Source organism: Ammospiza caudacuta, chromosome 4, assembly GCF_027887145.1.
Source record: "Ammospiza caudacuta isolate bAmmCau1 chromosome 4, bAmmCau1.pri, whole genome shotgun sequence".
NCBI classification, from domain to species: Eukaryota; Metazoa; Chordata; class Aves; order Passeriformes; family Passerellidae; genus Ammospiza; species Ammospiza caudacuta.
The window spans coordinates 65,468,703-65,492,792 of NC_080596.1; the positions used below are offsets into that span (position 1 = coordinate 65,468,703).

A 24,090-nucleotide genomic window follows, 5' to 3' on the forward strand; every position below is an offset into this window, starting at 1 on the left:
GCACGGAGAAAGTTTGGGCTGCCGGCGGCCCGTAGTTCCCCTGGCAACTGGCAGGAAGCGTCGGCGGCGCCGGGGCCCGCGGGGACGGCGCTGGCCGGAGCCCCGAGCCCGGCGAGCCCGGAGCCCAGAGCCCGGCGCTGACCGGAGCCCCGAGCCGGGCGCTGCCCGGAGCCCGGCGTGCCCCGAGCCCAGAGCCCGGCGCTGACCGGAGCCCGGCGTGCCCCGAGCCCAGAGCCCGGCGCTGACCGGAGCCCGGCGTGCCCCGAGCCCAGAGCCCGGCGCTGACCGGAGCCCGGCGTGCCTGGAGCCCAGAGCCCGGCGCTGACCGGAGCCCAGAGCCCGGCGCTGCCCGGAGCCCGGCGTGCCCCGAGCCCGGCGTGCCCGGAGCCCAGAGCCCGGCGCTGACCGGAGCCCAGAGCCCGGCGCTGACCGGAGCCCGGCGCTGCCCGGAGCCCGGCGTGCCCGGAGCCCGGCGTGCCCCGAGCCCGGCGTGCCTGGAGCCCAGAGCCCGGCGCTGCCCGGAGCCCGGCGTGCCCGGAGCCCGGCGTGCCCGGAGCCCGGCGTGCCTGGAGCCCAGAGCCCGGCGCTGCCCGGAGCCCGGCGTGCCCCGAGCCCGGCGTGCCCGGAGCCCGGCGTGCCCTGCCAGCGGGAGCCGGGGCGGCCCAGGGGCCCAGCACAGCGGGGCGGCCCCCCGTGCTCCCGCGAGGTCCCTGCGCGTCCCCCGGCGCTGGGGAGGCCCGGGCCGGGGGCTCTGTGGGAGCTCGCCGGAGCTGCTCTGCCTGAGGCTGTCGGCCGTGGCGGCGCTCGAAGCCCCTCATGTGTTTCTGCCTCTGCACTCCGGGAGAGTCGGCGCTCGGCAGGGTAAGGGAGCAGCCTCGCCTTTCAGATCCTGCTGACCTCCATCCTGCCTGCCTTAAGTGACTTCTAGATCCCGAACTCCAGGCTGCGCTTTTCCTCCTTTGAAAGATGTCTCTTAAAAGTGCTTATCCAATTTCTGTTTAAAGTGTCGCTCCTTGATTTGAAGTCTGTCATCTGCCAGTAGATGGGTCACTTCTGTGCCAAACTCGCTTGTTTGATTCACGGCTGTGCTTCACCTGTCTGATCTCTCCACAAAACCCTTGCAGCTCCTCACTGCACGAGAGCTTTCATCTCTGAAGAGTGAGCCCTCCTTGTGAAAAGTACTTCTTCTGGTTAGTGCTACATAATGTACCTTAGCGTGTGTTTTCATTACTTGGAAAATAGAAAAAATTAAAAACATCTCAATTACTTCTAGGTACTTTTCTGAGAAAAATATTTATGCAGGTATTAGAAAGCTGACTATTACATTGTATTATTACATTTCAAAGTCTGCCACAGATAATGCTATTTTGTGCTACATCCTGCTACTGTCAAGAACTTATCTGGTGCTTTTATAGTATGAAACGATTTTGATTTTTAATTTTCTGACAGTTAAAAGTCTGTCTTCTTACACTAATGTGATTAGAACTTAGACATACAAAATCAATAGATTTATTTTTATATTAACGTTTCCCATTTTACAAACAGAATAGTTCCCAAAAGTGTCATGCAAGTTTCTATGAGTTCTGAAGACATTTAATTGACTAATTGTGGTGTATTATTTCTTTTAAAAAGACTTTCAGTGGAGACAGGCCACATTCTGGAAACGGTAGGAAAGAGAAAACAAAATATACAGTAGATGAACTGATTCACTAGTTCTGATTAAATCATCTGTCAAGAAGTATCGATTTAAACTTTCAATTTTATTTTAGCTGATTTATTAATAATTATTATATGTTGTTTCACAGCATTCAGTAAAATTTGGGCACTTCATATAATTCTTTCCATAAGTTTAAAAGGCAGTATATCTACACATGTACTGGGACCTTATCACTAACCAGAAACAGAAGCAATCCTAAAGATTTCACAATGTAGATAATGACAAAGGTACCTGACTGGCAATCGTGCTCAGAGGGAAGAATGAGAATAGCCAAGCTAAACAAGGAGTGCACATGCAAGAGTGGCAGAGATTAGGGCAGGTGGCTGATAGAGCTGAGGGTGAGAGAGTAGCATGGCAATTCTGTCTCTGTTTCATCCTGGTCTCAGTATTTGGCACTTGATAACATTTTTAACAAAAATAAGTGTCACCAAGGGTGATGGCTGGACAGCAAGCACGCTGCTCATCCCTGAGGCAATGTTTGTTTCCTAATATTTTCATCTCTATATGGTGCTATTGTTTTTTCACAATAGGAATCTAATGTCTTATCTACTAAATTGTTTTTTTTTCTGGGCAGAATACACCACAGCAAAAATTACTGACCATTAGAATATTCAAAACTGGGGTTTTCAGTATTTATATTTTTATTAATATTTGAAATCTTGTAATCTCAGGAATAATTTATACTATTCATCACAATATCAGACTTGTTATGGTAAATAAGTAGAGAACTATTATTTTTATTAGGGACACTTGAACCCAGTTGCATACATTTGTAGTGACGTGTAGCTAGTGCATTGACTTACAGAAGATAAGTGTACTTAAATCAGTATTAAATGATGTAGTCAGAGGTATTTTTGTTTGTTATTTTTGCAGTCTTTTAAGAAAAGTACTTTCATTCTTCTTAGTGGAATTGGAATTAATTTTCTGTGTTCTTTTTTTTTTTTGCTGCCTTACATTTCTTTTCTCATCTCTTATTGATTGTGGTTTGGGTTTTGTGTCCTGAATGTACTTGCTTCATTCCTTCGTTCTGGACCTTCCTCAAATTGTTGCTTTCTTCTGATGTAACAGTACCCTTTTGACTCTGGTCTCTTCTGCTGAGGTCTGTACTGCTGCTCATTCTAACCCTTCATATCCTGTCATATAGGAATGAAAATAATTTTATGTTTTAAATTTTTTTTTGTAGGAAGCAATGTTCTAAGAATGTCATCAGGCATCCAAATAAAAACAAAGTCTTCAACCCAGAAAAGCAAGACATGTTCTGCAGAATCACAGCCAAAGCCTAGTGCAAAGCTGAATCCTAAAACTATTGATCCAGTATGTGGTGGTGGTGGTGGTGGTTTTGTTTGGTTAAAATCCATCTGTGGTTTGAAGAGTGTTCCTTATTTTATGAAATTGCATGCAGGCCATGCTTCTTCTGGTCCTGTTTTTTAATCTGAAATTAAACTTTTGTTATTGATCATACATACCTTATCTTCTAAGCTCAAATGCCTGAAGGTATAACATTGTTTATTACATCACTAATGTATTTTGGTACAGTTGTGGCTTGAATAGTAACTGCTATTTTTTATGTACTATTGCCCTAAAAAGAGATTTAGAGCTAAACATTATAAATGGTTGGTTTTTTCTTACTTCTAAGCTTTGGCACCTGCTGCTTTAGGGAAACTTATTTCAGTTATGCAATGAAACCAAGAAAGAGGTGTCATATTGAAGGTATTCAGGGCCTCATAAAATCTGGCAAATTAATTGCTGGTGAACATTATTTGAAACTCACAGTTACTGTGAGTATGTAATCTTTCAGGAAAAATTTGTGTTCTTGGGAGAGTAGTAATGAAAGCAGTTGTTTATTTCCTGGAAGTCCTGTGTCTGGAGATCTAACATTGAATGCATGAATTGTAGTTCACCACTAGGCCATATAATTTGGCAACTAGTAATGTCACAGGCTTTTTGGAAAGTGAATGAAATGCAGAGGTCCTTTACTGATAAGCAGAGGCTGAATATTTTAATGTGGTCATCTTTTTTACTTGAAATCTCTTTGCAAGTGGACAATGACCAAAAATAAGCCATGAACACAATTCTGCTAATCTTAATGCAGGTTTAAACACTCAAAAGATAAAAATTGAGATTTCATGGTATTTCCTTCTGAATGCTCTCATAATATCTTTTGTATTATCTGGAAAGCAACATTAAAGGATCATGCTAATAAATAATATAATAGATCATAGGCATAAAAAGCACATATATTATAAAAACCAAATTTGTGCAGCTTTTCCTTGCTTGAAAGTTCTAGTTTCCTTCTCCAGTGTGTCTTTCCTAGATTCTCACCCAGTATGAACCTCCCTGTGCATTTGCAGTACCCTCCCACCATCTTGCCTAATATTTGGGGTTTCTCCCACATCTTGCCAGATGCAAGATGGAATTGCAGTAATAACAACAGGAGCTTCAGGGAAGTGAGAGCTCCTTGCTCTGCTTAGAAAAGAACTTGTAAGACTTCACTATTACCATTTGCAGGAAAAAAATAGAAAAATAAAGTGAGTCCATCAGGAGACCGCTGATTGTACATTTTTATTAATTTTAACAACTCCCCAGACTGATGAGTCTTAAAAGCAGTTTTCTGATAAGTGTATCACTTACATGTTTTCCACTTCATAGCTGCAGTTCTTTTTTTTTATTTGTTTCAGAATCATGTGATTAAGTTCTTGTTTTGGTAAACTTCTGTTTTAACATATTCATAATAGCTATAAAACATTACTGTTATACTGAAATAATGCTTTTTTTTCTGTCCTTACAGTTTCGTGCTTATTCTCAACCATCATCTGCATTTGCTGCTACATATGCTAGAGGTGGTATTCCCTGCAGGTATGTTGGGTTTGGTTTTTATTTTTACTAAATAAATGCACCTCTTCATGTTTCATCTTTTACTTAGGTTGTTTAGTTCCATTCAATTGTGGAAAAATTTCTAATACTTAACTCTTTTCAGATCAGAAAGCAACTTCCCATGCCTTTGAAATTATCTTCTTTTGGTTGTTTTTTTATGCTGTGTTAATATTAAAGCCACATTTAAAAAAAAATAGTTAAGTATGTGCACACTTGGTTTCCTAAGCATCTTTCACAAGTGATATTTTCAGGTAATTTAATTTACTTATCCCTACTAACAAAGATAATAAAATTAGTGCCATTTTAATAAGTAGACCTTGCACAGCCTTAGTAGTATGACAACATGTTATTGAATTTCCTATTCTGTAGTTTTCAGGCATATGAAATATTAAAAAAAACTACTCACAAACAAGTTTAGGGTATTTTAAGTTACTTAGTTACATATTTGCCTAGACAATCAACATTCTGGTGTTTTTTCACATGGATGCAAAATTTACATAAAATATCAAAAAATATAAGCCATCATTAATAAGATGTATATGTATATAATTGTATAAAATAATCATTAATACGTAGTATTAAAACATTTATTTGTATCTTAGGATTAAATAGTAAATTCCAATATGATTTTCCTTCAGTTTCAACTGTTTTCCATACCCATTGCTATTTGAGGAAAATGTTTCTTGGTATACTTATCAAAATAAGTAACTTTGGAAAAGGAGTATCTTCTGTGTTGGCATGAGAGACATCTGTAATTTTTATAACTTTTATTTTCTGATTTCTGTGTGATTAGGAGCAGAATTTTGAAAACTGACATATTTTGGGAATTTAGTATAATTGCACTGTTAACCGTTACACATAGACACAGGTTGGAATCCATGATCCCAGAGGTCTTGGCCAACTTAGTTGATTCTGTGATCCTATAATTTCACTGAGGAGAGCATTATGTATTGAGATTGTGTATGTTATGTAGGAATACAATAAACTAACTGGTGATACATTCATAGCAAATAGTGTTAGCAATAAATTATTTATAATATATGTTATTTTGTTAAAACTTTATTCTTTAAATAGGTTAGTGCATGGATCAGTAAAGCACAAACTGCAGTGGGAATGCCCTCCTGAAACTGTTCCCTTTGATCCTCTTCTTTTAACATTGGCAGAGGTAAACCCAATTTCTTGCAACATTAAGCACCCAACCATTTCCTATTTGCAAATGTAATTTTTAACAATCTACGTTGGCTAGTTTAGGCTCAGCTTCTAGAGAAATAAAAAAAAAAAAACACTTGTGAGGATATTGTATGAATGAAAATGGTCAAGATCATTGCTATTTGTAGTTCTTTAGTTAGAGCTTTCTGGGAGAGCTAGGTAGAGGTGTTTTATCTTCAAGATACTGATCAAATGCAAGACCACATCTCAGATGCCCAGCTGTTGAATGAAATTTGTGGTTTTGCAGATGCTTTTGTAAACTAAATTGTTTTTCTTATTTTTGTATGTAACGCCTACCTTATGAAGTAAGAATGCTCTCCTCAATTGCTTGAATTAGTACAGTGAAAATAGGATCCTGTAAATAAGTGGAAGAGAAGTACTGTACACTATGTTGAGGCTTCTGTTTTCTCAGAACCATCTGTGACATTTATCACCAAATATCTTCCAGGTTAAATAAATGCAGAATCCAATGCTGCAGGTAGAATAAAGTGCATATACTGAGGTGGCTTACATTATTTTTTCTTTTTTCCTTTTTTTTCCTGTTTTTTCATTTTTATTTTCTTTGTTTCTTTTTCCCTTTGTTTCTTCTTTTTTTTTTCTTTTTTTAAATACTAAACAAAACTGTCAATTCCTAAGGTAACATAAAACTTCTTTTATGTTAAGAAAAAAGGCTTCAGACACATGGCTTTAAATCTTTGAGTTTTGCCAATCAGACCTACACTAGATGTGCATCTTTGTGCTATCTACAAGTTTTTAGTGTTGAACAGAGAGGTATGTGGTGTGGGGTGTCTTTCCTTCCATAGTTCACCTTCTGTTCTTTTTTCCTTTCAGGGTACAAAACCCCTATACAAATATAGACTGTTCTAGTTCATGGTCTCATTGGAAAAATACCTTGGGTTTTTAGATTAAAGGTACTGAGGTACAAATATTGGTTGAGTTGGCAGTATTCATAATGTGAGTTTTAATATTCAATATTGTCAAAGAAAAATGAATTAGAATATTCTGTGAGCAGAGCTGTACCCAGTGGCTCCACATGGTGGAGTTCATGTACTTTATGTTTTGAACTGATCTGACAAAATCTAAACATGGTCTTGCTGCTGTGTGAAACTTTTAAAATGTGTTTTTGTTTAAAAGAAGGCTCAGTATTAAGAAAACCATGTTTTACATTTGCAACAGGGACTAAGAGAGACAAAACATCCCTATACTTTTGTTTCCAAGGAGGGTTTTAAACAATTACTTCTGGTTGAAGGTGCTGCTGAAAAAGTTATTCCCTTGCTGCCTCGTCTAGTTCCAGTCTTAAAGGCTGCATTGGTATGTCTTAATCTTCATGCAGAGATTTTAATGGGTTTGATTTTTTTTTCCCTGCTGTTGGTGGGAACTACATGGCTAATATTAATGTAATAAATCTATCACATGGGCTTTTGGTTTGGGGAGTAGGAATGATTTCTCTTTCTGTTGTTAAACCTGCCTTGGTTTATTAGCTAAATATGTCTGTAAATATAAATTAAGATGGACAACTCCTTGTATAACTATATGACAGTATCTATGGGAAAATTTTGTGAAACTGTTGTCTTAAAGGTAAGCAGAAATAAATACATATGTTTGTGGGCTTTTCTATATGTCCATGAAATAACATGCAAAAAATAAAAATGATGTGAAGTAAAATGGATATGCAGGAATAAACGCTTATCTATTACATGTAACAATTCAAAACATGCTACAAAGGTAAAACAGAATCCCAAAATAAGAGACCCACAAGGATCATTGTGTCCAACTCCCCGTCCTGCACAGCACCATCTCCAGAATATGTCAATGAGGAAAAAGGGAGAATACATTTATAGTGTTCGAGGTCATATTCTTAATTTTAGAAAATGTTTTTAACTCTTCTACACCATCAGAATATAAAGTGAGGTCTTGTGTTTGAAGGTTATCTCTTTTGGATCTTTTCCATGTCTTTGAGAGCCCGTTTCTGGTTCAGTAAGTAGATGTCCCTTAATCTAGCTGTGTTTCAGTTCTGATTTAACAGAGATGGCTTGAAGTTTGAAAATTAATTTTGATCTCAAATCAGAGATATAACAGAAGTATGGAATTGTGTGTTATCTTTGGTTTAGCTTAAAGGCAAAATTAGACAAATAATTCTTGTCTCTTCCTCTAATTAATATTACTCTTCTGATAATTTTTATTGTTGCACTGTTTTGGTATTATGTCTTGTTAAATCTTCTACTAGACAAGCAGTCCATGATTTCTAGTTGAAAAGAAAAATTTCAGGGCCCAGATGCTGGAGAGGAAAAATAGTTGTTTAAATAAACTTATAATTTAGTATGAAACCAAAATAAGTTGTTATGAGTCTATTTCTCTGCTAAAGGAAAAGCAGCATAATTAAACCACTGGAGAAGTCAGGTACAGAAGAAACTTCCTATGGGAGAAATAAAGATGACAAAGAACTGTAGAAGTAGATAAGAGCCTGATAACTGCTGGCAGGTGTAGTTGGCAGGGGACTAAATTAATTGAGGCAGAAAGTCATTGGCTCCTCTGTTTCTCCAGCAAAGAAAGTTATTGCTATGAATTACATAGAAATTACCCAGAATTCATTACATTTTAAACTAAAATGTTGTCTCTCAATTTCAACATATCAGCATTTGACAGGTTATTTCTAATGTGCTGTGAAATACTGAAATTATCAGTGTAGCAAACTTTTCTACATGCCACATTTTTTATTTCAACAATAGTAAATTATTAGTTTTCTTGTCTCAGAAGAAATGCAAGAGTTGTGTGGAAATTTGAGGGATGCTTTTGTTTTCCACTTTGAAAATATGCCTTGCCTTTAAATTTGACCTCTAGAGACTTATATTCAGTCATATTGTACTTCTCTTTCTAAATTTCTATCATTATAGCAATTAGCAATTGCACAGTAGTTTTAGTGCCTAAAACTACTCCATACAATCATAATGCAGAGATTGCCATTTAGAAAAGCTTACTTTGTCTGAATCTTACAGGATTTTTTTTCTTTCTTCCCCTTCTGAAGGCACATGCAGATGATGAAGTATTTGGAAGGGGATTGGATGCTTTAGTGCAATTAAGTGCTGTTGTTGGCCCATCTCTTAATGATTATCTTAAGCTTCTACTCACAAATGTAAGTTTTTAGTGCTGTAATAAAAAATCATTTGTATTTTCATGACATTCTTATTGAGATGTTACTATACGAACTGCAGAGATACAGTGGAGGACTCAGCAGTTCCATGAAAAGCATTATTTCATACAGTTCCCAGTGTGAGTCCTTGGCTCTTTTATAACATGGTGACTTAAAAAGTTCTGGCAAGGTCCAAAAACTCCTGTTAATGTAAACTGGAGAATAATGGAAGTCTTCTCTCTCCGATTTATGGAAACATGCAGATGCTTTGTTTTGGAGGAAAATTTGTTGCAAAATGAGTTTTTAATTTTAAGTCTGAATATCTTCACAAAACCATAAACGTTTTAATACATTAACAGAAACAAATATTCCCATTCCTTTCAGATGGGACTTCTGCATGAGGAAGTTGTCATTAAATAAGCTTTGAGTGGGATTATGAGAAGTATTTTTATTCCAACTTATTCTGGGGACATTCTTCATCTGTCAGACAGGCTTTTCATGGTTTCTTTTAACCCGCTTGCAAAGTGCACTTTTACAACAAAATAAAAAGACTTTTTTGACAATCAGTACAGAAGCGAAATTACAGCAGTTTTTTTTTGAAGTATTTCTACTACAAGAAGTCTCCTTCAATGCACATGATAATAAAAGTTAACTTTTCATGTGGACAATTCTTTAAGAATGACTTTTGTTAAAGTGGATATTTCTTTCCAATTTGTTTGGTAAATGAAAGAGAAATATTTTTGTGGGTTAGCAGATCAGTTTTCTTTGAATTTAAGTTTCTCTTAACTTTTTATTCTATTTGCTTTTATTGAGTTGCATACTTTGACATCAGTTACAGGTTATAAAATAATGTTTCTTTGTGGCTTTAATTTTGCAAAAGTAAGATGGAATAAAGTAACAAGATAGGTTATTATTGCCTCTTTGCATATATTTTTATTGTGCAATAAACCTTTTTGTTTTACTTTTCTAATAGCTTTTAAAGAGATTAATGGACAAGAAATATAGAGAAGAAGTTACTGTTGCTTTACAAAAGTTGGAGCACTGTGGTGGAAGGGTGAGTAGATCAGATGTTTATTCAGTAATCTACACTTTTTAATACAATTTTGTCAGAACAGCTTTCATCTCTGGTTTTGTTGCCATGTTCTTGCTTCAGTATGGCTGGGATACATGCTTGGTGTTCCATTTTCTGGGACTAAATATGCTTCTCAACAAGATTTACTCCTGCAAAAAGTTACTTTTTGCTGTTATTGATGATGCCTGCCTGTTCCCACTATTAGTTTATTGTTTATGCTATTTCCTGAGGGAATGTGACACTCACATTCCAGCCCACCCTGGTTAACCCAGAGTTTGGATCTACAATGGCTATAAATCAAAAAGATGCTTTAAGTAATAGATGGTAGCAGAGGTTTCTTCTGTTGAACATTTTTTTGACAAATGTTGTGCTGTACATTGTGCACAAAGGAGAAAAGGAGAAAAAATGAGGGATATTGACTTAGATGTTCATCTAGAAAAGAAAATTCTTGCTCTCTTGATCCTATGAACAGTTGCATGTGTTATATTAAATGGTTATTCATAACAAATAGGAATAACCTGAGGATCAGGGACCATACAGGCAGGCCTAGCAGTACTGAGCTTGTGCACCTTAGCCAGTAGGTGCCCAAATAATCAGTAGTTGCCTCTTCATTTTTGTATGTGCATATGTTCATTTAAGAGCAGTAGCAGTGTTTGGATTACAGACTTGAAAAACATCATGAAAAATGAAGGAGAATGAAAGTTCTTTATTTGTATGAACTGAGACAAAAAAGGAAAATTACAGCTTGTCTTAAGTTTCTGAAAATTTACGTCTAGAGAATATAATTAATCAAGTGAGTTATTAACCTCTAATGCTTCTGTCAGTCCCCTGATTTCTTGTAGTCTTACCTGTTTTGTGAGTAGGTCTTTCTGTATATCTTTTAAAAAGACTGTATTAAGACAAAGCAAAAAAAAACTGGAAACAAACTACTAAGTTGCGATTACAAGCAATATTATATAATCCAACCAATTAATTTATCAATTTTTTTTCTAAATTGTTATAAAGCATATGATTCTTACTTTTGTTGGAAATCCCTTCCAGAACATCATTCCTCTACATAAAAATCCTTATTACTTCATGTATATATTTGTGACCTCTTTAAGGTGTGAGTTTTCATGTCCCTTATTTCGGATGTTTGAGTTTTCATGTCCCTTATTTTGGATGTTTACTCCCCAGCATTAGTTATCACAATGGTGCATTTTCTCAGTTCATTATTTTCAGCCCTTTTGACAGTAAATTTCTCAGCAAATATTAACTTTTTGGCTTTCTACTGTTTGATAATAGTAAAGATAACTAAGTAAAAGTGAACTATGCAGTTTATACAGACTTCATGAGTACTGTCACATGTACTGCTAGTGCCTCTTATTTTGTTTAAATTTGTTTTGTTTTCTTCAACAGGCGACTGTGGCGATCATCAAATCTAAAATTCCAACCTATTGTTCTATCTACTCTTGAACAAGGAAACTGTAGTGATTTATACTGTAAAGTGAAGTTTAGAAAGAAACTGTCTGTAAATATCACTGACACTTATTTGGGGTATAATATATTCCCTTAAAATAATAATTATTCCTCTGTATGATGGAGAGCAGGAGTCTTATCAGTTTGTGCATATGTAATTATGGAAGACTTTTCTTTGTATATTTGTATATGCATTTGACTTACGATGACGCTGATTAATGTGCTATTATTTCAAGTGTAGTATAAATATTGATTCTTATTTAGTTTTTAATTACAATTTCATGTATTATATCTGCAGTGCTTTATATGCTTTGTATATTTGTGTGATGCAAAATAATTTTGTTGTAATTACTTAAATAAAATTTAACTTGGTGCTAAATCACATATGTATAGCTGCTTTTGAAATACATAACTTCTTTTGTGACACAGCACAGATGGACACATTTAGGTTCCTGGGGGCTAGGTTAGACACAGAACTGTGAGCCCTCTCAGACTTCTTAAGAGTCAGCTTTTAAGGGTGTGAAGCTGAACCCAGTAAACAGGCAGCATGTGATCCAAAGCTGAACTTGCTCAGTGCATTCTCAGCATTTTGGTTTGAGAGCCTGGAGAGGCTCTGGAGAATACAGTGTAGAGGCATCAGGTTGCTCCACAGAGCCACAGCTGAGGTTTTGCTCAGCTAATTAATTCCTGTTAACTTTGAGCCTACTGAATGGGAGCTGGGTGGAAGAGGCAACTTTGAAATACTTACTCCCTTTGAATTGAGTTCAGTAACATTACAGATATGCTTGGGATTTGCTTGCGGATTCAGGTCCAGACGAGTCAATAAACTTCTGAACATGGAAGCTATGAAAAATATAAGTTAAAGACAAAAAGAAGATTGTACAAGCCAGCTTCCCTGGCTGTCAAGCTTTGGAGGCTACAGCATTTGTCTATTAATGTATTTGAATTTGAATGCAAAATAATTCCTAATTGGTTCTTGTAATAAATGCTGTTCAGGGACATGTTGTATTTGTGTACACTGTCAGGGAGAGTTAACGAAAGTAACAAAATTTGACCAAAGGTTTTCCCCTGAGGAATATTCAATTCTGACATTTAAAGTTGTTGGAAAGGATGTTTTTTCATAAGAAGATGCTGATGCATAGAGCATTAATAAAAGTCTGTCATGTGAAAGCAATTTCAGAAGTTTTTTTTTTAAATTACCACAGCCTGACTGAAATTCACTTCAGGACCGATCTCTGCCAAGATCAGAATTGTGCTAAGTCAAGATAAACGTATTTATGTTTTTAAAAAAAAGTACTTCTTCAATAAGCATTTTTGCCAGCAGGTATTTAACAACTCAAAAAATTGATCGTGGTCCTTTTTTTCTTCATGTTTACTTTATTTTTTTTTTTACAAAATGTGCACATTTAGTTTACACAAACACGCTACAGCAGATTTCAGGTGTACATGTATTGTACTACTCTTAACCTACACTGGTGATAGCAGAGCAGCCTTCAACATGCCTCTAACATCCCATCTCTACACCAGAATAGATACCTGATTTATTTTTACAAAATAATTCTTGTAACTTTCTTTCTACTTCATTAATCCCCTTTCAGACTTTCTGCAGCAGTGTCACAATGAAGGTCGGCCTATCTCTGATAGCATTTCACCTATTTTGAAGTATTGGCGTAGACTCTGTGGACAATATATCTTAAAAATTACATGGATGGAGGGGCAATGTTATATTTTATATGCATACTTTCTTAGAAGAATCTTTCTAGGTTCAGAATTAAGTAGCTCCAATCTTAATGAAGAAATGATCTTAAAAAATGTAAAGCATTTATCACATATAGATGATATATAGCTGAAGTTTTCATTGTTTTTCTGGTTCTGTCTCAAAGGTATTACAAAAAGATGAAATAGATGTTAGCCTCTAGCAGTTATTATTAGTGGAGGTTACTATGTAGTGATGTTCATTCTCAGCACTAAAGTGGGATGGCAGTTTTCAAAATTTCATGCCTTTTTCTTCATTAAAGGCAGAAAGACACATACTTAGGAAAGCAGTGTTAGGATCCAGTTAAGGTTTCTTCATGAGAAGTTGGAAGTCAGAAGATCCTTAATTTTAAGCAAAGAACTTCTCATACACATCCAAGAAGAATTAAAAATACAGTATGTAAGATTTCTGATACTCCTGTCATGATAAATTAAGTGCATACTTGCTTGGTGAGATTGAGAGAAGTTTACTCATATTTTTTAGGGAATAAGAATACCCATAAGCAACTTGTTTGTTTGTTTGTTTGTTTTTGTTTTATAACAGTTCTTACTCTCAAGTTACCTGTTTAGTTATGTTTGGGTTTTGGGTTTTTTTTCTGAAGAGAAAAACAAGTCAAAGTTGGGAGGCAATTATAGCAAGGTGTGCATTGCACATTTATTATAGCATTTTAACTCAAAATATTATTCAAAAATAAGGACTACACTATAGAAATATGAGAAGAAAATAAATTGTAATGCCTCTGTAAAAATTAGAAGCTTGAGATTTAAGAAGAAGTTTTAACACCTGGACCTTAGTCCAGTACAAATGAGTAGCAAAACTAAGAATATTTATTTCTTCTCTGTGTAATTGTATCTATTTTAACTAGAGGTTGGAATGATAATAAAGGTGCATAATATCAGTTGTATTTTGTTTGAGTTTGTAGTAAGAACCTGATTTTTCAGTAGAGTCCTATTAACTAAATAGCCATTGTGAAAGTGCTAGATTGTATAATTTAGAAAGGGTTTTTTGTTGGGAAGGGTTTATAATAAAAATTTACTTGCATAATACATTTCTCAGTGTAAAGCTGAGTAACTTTATTTATGATAAAGTGGGAAATCCATTTTTTAGATAATGTTGCAGAATAGTTCATATTTGTCCATTAGTTGTAGACCTAATGTCTTCATTAAATCACATTTTCAAAGAGCTGCATGGATCGCATTATATTCTCATCCTGTAAAAAAAGACAACACATAACCAAAAATCACACACCATTACAAATGTAGTTGGTGGATATCTATACTGAAATGTGGTAGAACATTTTAGTTAATTGCTACACTTTTTTCAGCTTGTTTGGAGGAATGGTTAGCAGAAAAAGGTTGTTAATGGGTCATGCTTAAATAAGTTTTTCTGTATATTAATGAAACCAAAACTACTCTGTCAAGAATACAATAGCATATTAAGAAAATTAGATTTGTAACATTTCTGAGGTTATCTGTTTATATCCAGGATAACAGAATACACCTAGACAAGAAATACTGGAATAGTTGTATCAAGGGTGAATCTGTACACATAATTGCTAGTCCTGTGCACAGTACACAGGATTCTTTTTACAAAATCCTAAGGCTTCTGCTTCATAGTTAGGGATGACTAAGAAAAACAGACTGAAGTGTGCACCCTTGCTGAGCCAAAATCAGTCAGTTTGACAAGTATCACCACGGCACTCTTCAGCTCCTCAATTCAGATTTTCTGTGTGTTCAAACTGAAAAATGGTGACTTTTCCTGCTTTCTGATTGCTTTGCATTAGGCATTTTTTTAACAAAGTATTAATCTTTCCAGCTCTATATCATACCGATGCATCACTCTATGCTCCAGATTTTATCACTAAATAACTCTCAGTTACAGCTATTAGCAAAAAATATTTTTCTTTGTAAGCTTTACTTTTCAGTGTATAGAAGAAAGAGTTAATTGCAGTTGCCATATTTGTTGGCATTTCTGGATCAACACTTGCCAGCACAAAACAATATATATACACACAATATAAGAGTTTATTACAAGCTTGTTTAGCATTTGCTGGTCTCCCAGTGATGATCCCTCTCTTTAGTGCTTTCTTCGGAGATGATATAGCCATCTTTAATGAATTAAAAGACTGAATTATAGATTATTTGTGGATGTTTTATGAAAAATGTGCATCAAAAACCCACATCTTAGAAAGGTTATCTCAGTAATAATACTGATAAGTATGTGAGATTTCTGTACATTAATTTTCCAGTAAGACGTGTTAAGTATCAATTTCCAGTTAAATTAGTCACTCTTCAGTCTAGTGGGTGATTTGCTTTGTAGAAAATGACAAATCTGAGTAATTAGCTTAATTTATGTTATGAAACATGCACAGTGGGATTTTTTATCTTTGATTCTGTATGTCATCTGAAGTGATACTGCTGTAAGGAATGATCTGTGTGCTATTTTGTACAATAAAATAACTTACAGAAGCAAAGATATGTCATTTCAAAAATACACTATTTAGGCTAATGCTTGAAAATTTTGTATAGCAAAGCTGCTATATTAAATTACTGAAAGTTAAAATAAATGATTCTTTTCCTCACTGCATTGCTTTGAAACATCAATAAACTAGTGAATGTCACTGATGTAAGGTTAACAGTTTAACTTAAGTCACTTGTCAAATAATTAATACAAATGTTTTGTATATACATTAGCAACTAATCTCAGTAAATGTGCAAGCAAACAACATGCTCTGAATCTGCAAATTGTTTTGACACTTCCTAACAATTTTACTATGTATGTGTTGTCATGAATGAAACTGGTAGTTTTCTAAAATCAACTCCATAATTCTGAGGCTGGCTGTTTCTTTACGGAAGTCTTCCAATGCCACTCCCTTAGTCAGTCAAATTAGAAGTGCCTTCACAAGAAAATACAGGCTTGTCATAATATTTAGAACATGATAAGTTTTAGTAGCTTTTTTTTGCCATCTTTAAAAGAAATACTGAAAAACCAGAAAAACTCCAGATGCTTGCATTGGATTTCTTTGGCAAGTGTATCTTTTTCATTTGCCTCTTTTTTCAGTACATTTTCTACACAAATTTTCATATTAGACTTGTTAAACAGTTCCTAATTCAAGACAAAGGGAGGTGTTAGTGCATATGAAGCATCATCCATATGAAGCACAAACCTGGATGAATGAACTTTGGCAGACCTGACCTTCCTTCAAGCTAGTTTTTCGTAGGTTTGAAATAGTTTCTTTGCTGTTTTCAGGATAGCCCAAACCATCAACACTGTGTATGGAAAGAGTTACTCCTGCAGAAAACACCTGTGCCTGAAACCTTTTTGTCATTGTCAGAAGGACCAATGTCACTGGCCCTGACAGTCACCCGTGCACTGTGCGTGCCTTAGTCCTTTGACTGTTCTTTGTGGTGCTGCTGTGGATACGAGGCAATGCCCGAGTCAGACCCATTGCCACCAGCCCCAATCAGTGAAAGGAGGCAGGTAAGGAACTGGGAAGTGCTTAGCTCTTGAGGTACCCCCACTCTTGTTTCTCAAGACCTAGATCTTCTCTTTGGTAATTTATATGAAGCCAGACAAACAGCCACCACTTTCTGGGACTCAGTCTGGCGTATCTAGGGCAGCATAGTCCATTTCTCCTGCTGGAGTCTGGATGGTAGACTGGCATTCAAATGCATGTTTGGGGTAGGGAGGGCAGGGAAATGAGGTCATACACATTCCCTGTCTAAGATGGAGGGAGGATGAGGGGAAGCACCATTCTACTCAGATCCTCCTACCCAGTGTCCAGAGAAGACAGTGCTCACAGCCTGAAAGCTTTATAATTCCCTACATAACTGTTTCAACACTTTTTGAATGGACAGGCCATTCTTTGCAATGGGATGTGAATTAAGAGCCTTGAACCACCTGTATACCTCAGGCTGTACAGTGCTACTGCACTGATAGTTGTGCCAAACAATTGCTCAGCAGAGCAGCACAAATTTTTAGAAAGGCACATATGTGCAAAATGAGTGTTTAAGAATATACCAGAGTCTCTTGATGCTACAAAAAAAAACTCAGGAACAAACCCCAGGAACCTGAATTAGAACCTCTGTTCAAAGATGTTTTGCTGTGTTCCTTCTTGCTTGTAAAGTAAGCATGCCACATTTCCTTTAGTTATTGCAAAAAGGAGTAAAAGGGATATACTTCTGCAAATCACTAAGTTCAGTATGATCTATGATTCTCTGAATCCCAACCCCAAACCTCATTTCCAAAACCAAATCTTGATATAAACATGAATTACACACTTTGAAGCACATAAGTCCTAAAAGAAGAATATTTCTTAATTGGGAGAGAGACAAAAAATTAGGTAGCAAGATACTTTTTGTGTCAAAAAACCATAGCCACCATTGAAGTTAAAAGCAAGGGAAGGTGAAGTAAGTAGCATGATGACAATTATAGCATTCTGTAGCATTCATTGTGTCTCCATCATGTCCCAGTTTAGAGAGCATCTCTCTCATGCGTATTCTGAATACTTAGAACAAGTAAATTAATCTTCTAACGGACTTGAGAGACTGAATTGCACTGGATAAGGAGAGCAGGCAATTCCTTACTAAAGGTATTAATTTTCTTTGTAAATGAATCATTCAGCCCATCACCATGATAGCTGTCATATGCAGATTAATGTGTCATTTAACTTCTAGAATGCTACAGACCTCAGCTGGGGAATGAATCTCATCTCTGTTTCTGATGATCACACAGTGTTAGCAGAGGAAATGACTTTTGTTGGTATTGAACAAGACTGACAAGCTGGAACCACGGTCAGTGCAACAGAGCATTGCTGACAGATGAGACACTGCCCAGTGCCTGTTGCTAAGGATACACAGAACAGCCACAGTTAGCAGAGCTCTTGGCTGTCTTTTATCCCCCAAAATCTGTGGATTAAAATCAAACAAAGTATCACTTACTAGGTAGCTGCACTCAAAAAAGCAACTCCAACAAATAGCTACAGATGCGTATAAAAATAGACTGCTTCTAGAGCATCTTTGAGCATCTATAGATTTCCCTATTCCAAATAGTTAAAAACCTAAAAAATGAATTAAATGCATTTATCTTCATAGTCTTGTTATCATCTGTCTCTTTATTACTCTGTTCTTGATATAGAAGACAAGAATCAATAAGCAGGGCTTATATTGCTGGTCTCTATCAGCTTTGTATTAATCAGTCTGCTGGGCAAGGTATCAGCAGACCACTACTACAACTTCTTAAATTTGTTACTGTAACAAACAGTATCAGGCTTATTGGCCACATGAATTTACATAATGTAATCAGGCCTATCATATTCACTCTGTCTAATCTGATGCTTTACTATACACAACAACCTTGATCTTGGGGTGTCCTGTGTAGAGCCAGGATTTGGACTCAATTGTCCTGGTGGGTGCCTTCCAACTGAGCATATTCTATTATTCTATGAATCTCTTATTTTGCCAAAAGCTAATAATTCTAATCCTATGCTCTATCATGTCTCTTTTTCGTGCAATTTTAAACTGAAAAATTAACAGGATTTCCTTAAATTTATGAAAATACAACTTATCTTTCTTCATATCACCTACTGGTCAGAGAACAAGCTGGTTTCTGAAGAGCAGAGGAGTGAAAACAGTCTGTAACTCCTGCTTCAGAAGTTCTCCATCCTGGCTCTAGGGGCCAGGAGCTGCTGGAAGAATTTTTTTCTTGCTGTCAAGAAATTGACAGCCACTTGGGTGGCATAAAGGCTTGTGGCTGATAATCACAATCAGTTTACACCCTTGCCTTGAGAAAACTTGTCTGGTGTTCACTCTTGCCATCCAACACTTTGCAAGCCCCTTGCACTCTCTTTTTATAAGGCTTCACTGCTTATAAGCACATCACAACTCACTGAGAAACTCAGCCATGGATGATAAATTTTCAGGCAATATTATTATTGCCATGATTATATGCCAGTTGTGACAGAACAGTGTGCCCCAGCATGAGCAGAAGATAGAAATAAATATTTATCTGAATGTAAAGAAACTTTTTTCCACCAAGTGTAAACAATACACTATTAAAGAGAGAAAGGATAATGGCACAGCTGTCGAATAAGCAATGACAGCTTGTGTATAACAGCTCTTCTGCAGATTCAGGCCACAAATTTATTTACACTGTCCAGTGTTTTTGTGTAATGGTGTACATAGATATTCTACCTCGGGAAAATGCTGTCTCTGGTATTAAGATCACCCTCACTGACACTCCAGAAATCTGTAGAGGGCTGTGATAGAAATAGCCAACAGATACACATTCAGTACTTAACACTGAATACTTACTTTCTGGCAGCTCTCAATGAATTCATCTATGGTAACTACTCCATCTTTGTTCTTGTCCATTTTCTGTATTAAAAAAAGAAAAAAAAAAAGTACAGGAATTGGGTTTGTGTGGCCAAGCTTTGGTAGCAGGAGAGCTACAGAAGCGAGAAGCTGCCAGAAACATCCCCCATGTGCAGCAGAGCCAAAGCCAGCCAGCTCCAGGACCTGCTGCTGGCCAAGGCTGAGCCATCAGCAATGATAACCTCTTCAGCCCTTTGTTAGATTATCTCTGCCCTGTTCATTTGAGGCAGGGAGTGAGGGAGAGGCTTTGGTGGGTGCCTGGCATCCAGACAGGGTCAAGCCTCCACAGTATGTTTCTCCTCCTGAATTCCTGTGTGAAACAAGTCCTTTTTGTTGTTCATTTCAGTTATATGTCAGCCTAGGAACAACCAGTTCAAAAGTCATAGTAAGTGGACTATGCTTAAAGAGCTTTTGTTGAAAAAACAGGGTGGGATGAGTAGGTCTGGGAAACTTGGAATGGAACCACAGAGAATAGAAAGGATTACAGAATTGTAAGGATATGTTATAACAATAAAAATCTTTATCTGCTCACTGAGCAGTCTTTTCAGCTTGTATGTTATGTGACCTACCTGGAAAAATGTTTCCACATGTTGTCTAGGTGCATCTTCTTTGAGAACGGGATAGGTGCATTTCCCCATCATGTCGTATATTGCTTTCATGATATCGAGCATTTCCTGAAGAGGAAAAAATTACATTTCTGCAATGTAGTGTGCATTTTCACCACCAACTCAGAAAAACTTGCACCATTTGGTGAATCCCCAGCTGAGCATCCCAGGATGGGGGGCACAAGGACATGCTGACAGTGTGGGCACCCATCACCCCAAGGCGCTCCTGCACTGCCCCTTCCATGGCCTATTTTCCAGATGACCTTCCAGTTCTTGGACACAGAAGTGCTGCTCTTTGACGTCTGGAATGTCCACTGCTTTAACTCAGAACACAATTTTTTAGGATTTGCATTTTAGAATAAAATTTTGGAATTCACCTAGGTATCTTTTTTTTGACTGAGCAGATTCAAGAAGGAACTACTTAATTCTTAGAAAATCTAGCATCTGATTTCAGCTTTCATAGATGCGTGATTTCAATTTCAAATGATTTATAATATATGAAAGTTCATGGATTGTGGGAAGAATCTCTCAATATCTCATGAATAAAACTAAAAAAGAAGTTCTGTAATAGCAAGTGAACGGCCAAAGCACATCACCTTCTTACAACTTCTTTTCCCTAAAGAAAATAAAAACAGCCATGAACACACCTGCACTTATGCAGAGTCGTCCTCCTTTCATATCATAATCTTTGAATTTTGAGTGGCTTGTGAAAATTTTAATAATTTCAAAAACAAGTCATCTGTAGTATGCTAAGAAATTTTTCCATACATTCCTCTCTTATAATGAATCTGAAGTGTTTTCTAAAAGTGTAAAATTATAAGTGTAATTTATATATTTTCATAAACCCCACTTAAAAAATAAACCTCCATATATTTTGATGAAATGCTCATTTAGTCCCACTTGTTTTAAGTATGTGTTTGAATCCTTGCAGAATAAAAGACGTAGGAATCTTTCTTTATAAGTCCTGTTTCAAGTCAAAATTATTAGAAGTAGATTAATAAAATAAGTAACAACTATTGTCCACATACTTAATTCATTTTTGTCCAAATATCCCACCAATCTGTTCTAGGAACTGTATGGGCAAATATGTAGGCATAAGTTGAAGCCAACTATTTCTGTACCTGTTGTGTTCAGAAACATAATTTCTGAAGAATTCTGAACTTTTGCAATTTCTGTAAAGATTTTCCCTTTTCAATGTTCATATATGCCTTTAAAATGAGACAATTACTCTAATTTTTAGTGTGTCTAACTTCATAATATCTGATAACTTGTTAGCACATTCAATTTGACAATGAAGCCATTCTTCTTTGAATGCAAGACTTAGCTAACAACATTTACTTTCAGTGATTAATAAGAAGTAGATCTTACCTCTTTAGTTATATATCCATCCTTATTTATATCATACAAGTTGAAAGCCCAGTTCAGTTTCTCCTGTACTGTCCCTCGGAGCAAAATTGAGAGACCCATAACAAAATCCTAAATAGAAAAAAGATTTTGGTCAGTTTGGAAATGAGCAGTTTTCCTCAAAAACTCAGAAATCCAGAATAATGCATTTGTCAGAAGTACGAAAAGATGTGTTGTTTCAAATTTCTTTACTTCACTGTGAGTGCTAATGATTTCTGGATTAATAATCTAGGCACTATTTCCTACACTCATAATTAATAAGTAAATTGAGTAATTTTCTATAAAGCAAACATAATTTTCTGTTAGTGGTTGTAGCCTCTAAAAGCCTAACATCTCACATAAGCAGCTCCCGTTGAAGTGAGTACCAGGAAAAATCCATCCCCATGGTTTAATGGTCCAAGAAAAGCTTAAATAGTAGCTAGATTAATCTAAGCACAGGAGACCAATTTGGGGAAAACCATGTACTAAGGAACATTAAATTCTTGTTAAATCTCTACCTTGTTAAAGTGAAATATGTAGTTCTCAGATCTCTTAGACCAATCTGTTGCAGCCAATATTTCAAACTTCATGTACAACACTGCACACCTCAATTCTTATTACTTTTATTGGAAGTATGATAGGGAATAATAAATATATTACATGTCCATGTGCCTTTTAATGTTTTTGTGACCCATCAATGCTCTATTGCTGCAGAGCTATTCCACAGAAATTAATCAGAAGGCTTTTGAGATTGTTTATATGTAGTATTTGGTTATAGATTTTTGTTTCATATTAAATACTCATTTGACAGCACAAACCTCATTTACATTTACTGAGCATTGTCCAGATTGAAGAAAATAGCAACTCCCATCACCTCTCTTCTGTATTTCTCAGCATGTTAATATTTTGTAAGCAATAGCGTGTTTTTTTTTCCTTAACCATCTCCTCCACCTCTTTTTATTTGATAAGCATATGAACCCATAAATTTGTGAAACTGCTTTCATAACACATTGAGCAGAATATGGCAAGTGTGTACATTTAAATGTGTCTTTCTACATTGCTTGCAATGACATACAGGAAGTGTTAGAGTAACATTAGAGACAATAAAAGCCAAAATATTTCTTATTTGCACCAGCAAGGTTTTGCATTTTGTCTAAAGCAGGAACAATGGAAAAGACTACACTGAGGTTAGACATAAATTTAAAAGGCCTGGTGCACCACAAAGTCAAATAAATATACCTGATACTCTGAAGTATACACAGATATCATGGACTCAGGTGGTCTAGCAGGCAAAGACAACTCTTCTGACAACTTCAGTCTTTTTAGCAATTCAATTGACATGCTCTGGGTTTTCTTAGTCTGTCAAAAATTTCTGTCTTATTGGCATATGTGCCCTTTGGGGTAAATGGGTACGTGAATCCTGAAAGAATTTTGTTCATCTTGTCTACATCTCAATGACTAATTGAGGGTCACAGGGTTAAATCTCCAAACAGTTCTTTACCAATGTACTATTAAACATTAAATTGTTCAAGAAACTCAGAACAGATTTGATCACATTACAGCATTAGCAATTAACCTTTTTCATTCAGTACCACGTCTTCAAATCTTTTCTGCACGGTTTTACGTTCTTGATGTAGCTTCTCCTTAAGTCCTTTGTGGACGTCCTCAGTTGCATTATTTTCTTACATTATATCTAAGAATTGTGAATTTATTTTTATTTTGGCAGAGCAACATTTAAAAAATTTATCTAAAATAAATCCATTTTTCTTTTCTTGTTCAATTCTCTTTGTTTCTTTCTGTGGTGCACCACCTGTGTTAGCTGGCTTCCCAGAATCATTTCTACCCCCATTTCCAAGGCTATCCTTCTATCATCAGTTTAAAAAAAAACCCCTTGACTTAATATTGTTTTTTATGGGATTGGGAGTTGTTAAAGAGCAGAGACAACTCAAAAACCTTCCAGGTATGTGCTCTAAACATTGCAGCAGTGAGTTATCTCCTTCCATATTGCATCAACATGTTTTGGGATCACACATAGTTCAGGTGCATTGCCTTTGTCTGAGTGTTGTGCAGGAGTAATATCAGGAACAATAGAAAGGATTGTTCATAATAAGAAGTTGTGATGAGCTGGATAAGGACCAGCTAGGATGGGATGTCTTTTCTACGCACTTACTTTCAAGTAACTGAAGGACACACTAATATAATCACACAGAAATGGAGTATCTGATTCATTGGATGTAGGCCAAATCCACAGGGTATTTTGGGCTAGAGCCTTGAAAGGCAAAATGCTCTGCAGGGTGGAAGGCAATGTGTGTGTCAGGAGCAGTGCAGCCATTCTGTGTGCTAAGCAATAACCCAGTGCAGAGAGCCACAGCAAAGCAGCAGCGCAGAGGGAAGCAGCTAAACTCAGGGAGCAGCTGCCCATCTTTATGCATGTAACCAACAACTCAGTGATGCACAAATCACACACACCATCTAGCAAAGAGCATCAATACAAGTCCCCATCACAGTATTAGAG

The 24,090-nt window shown here is 36.7% G+C and overlaps 2 protein-coding genes across 11 annotated transcripts in view; one reads left to right on the forward strand and one right to left on the reverse strand.

Moving 5' to 3' along the window:
- Positions 1-669: 669 nt before the first annotated feature.
- Positions 670-11,817, forward strand: PACRGL (parkin coregulated like). 3 transcript variants are annotated; one of them, XM_058802954.1, is made up of 9 exons: positions 814-861; positions 1,125-1,190; positions 2,901-3,031; positions 4,506-4,573; positions 5,666-5,756; positions 6,977-7,111; positions 8,826-8,933; positions 9,904-9,984; positions 11,401-11,817. In XM_058802954.1, the coding sequence occupies exons 3-9, from the start codon at positions 2,918-2,920 to the stop codon at positions 11,455-11,457; spliced, it is 654 nt and encodes a 217-aa protein (XP_058658937.1). In that variant the 5' UTR covers positions 814-861; positions 1,125-1,190; positions 2,901-2,917; the 3' UTR covers positions 11,458-11,817. The 3 variants fall into 3 exon arrangements, with proteins under 3 accessions (XP_058658936.1, XP_058658937.1, XP_058658935.1); XM_058802953.1 differs by lacking the exon at positions 1,125-1,190 and having other exon boundaries at positions 670-861; XM_058802952.1 differs by lacking the exon at positions 814-861 and having other exon boundaries at positions 901-1,190.
- A 1,069-nt stretch (positions 11,818-12,886) lies between these two features.
- The window catches only part of KCNIP4 (potassium voltage-gated channel interacting protein 4), a 392,779-nt gene continuing 381,575 nt past the window's right edge, over positions 12,887-24,090 (reverse strand). For all 8 annotated transcript variants that reach the window (XM_058802950.1, XM_058802944.1, XM_058802943.1 and 5 more), the window contains 4 exons: positions 21,561-21,668; positions 20,157-20,261; positions 19,528-19,590; positions 12,887-14,426 (listed from right to left, as the gene is read on the reverse strand). In XM_058802950.1, coding sequence (XP_058658933.1) covers positions 14,379-14,426; positions 19,528-19,590; positions 20,157-20,261; positions 21,561-21,668 — 324 coding nt within the window. In that variant the 3' untranslated portion in view covers positions 12,887-14,378. The remainder of the gene's footprint in view (positions 14,427-19,527; positions 19,591-20,156; positions 20,262-21,560; positions 21,669-24,090) is intronic.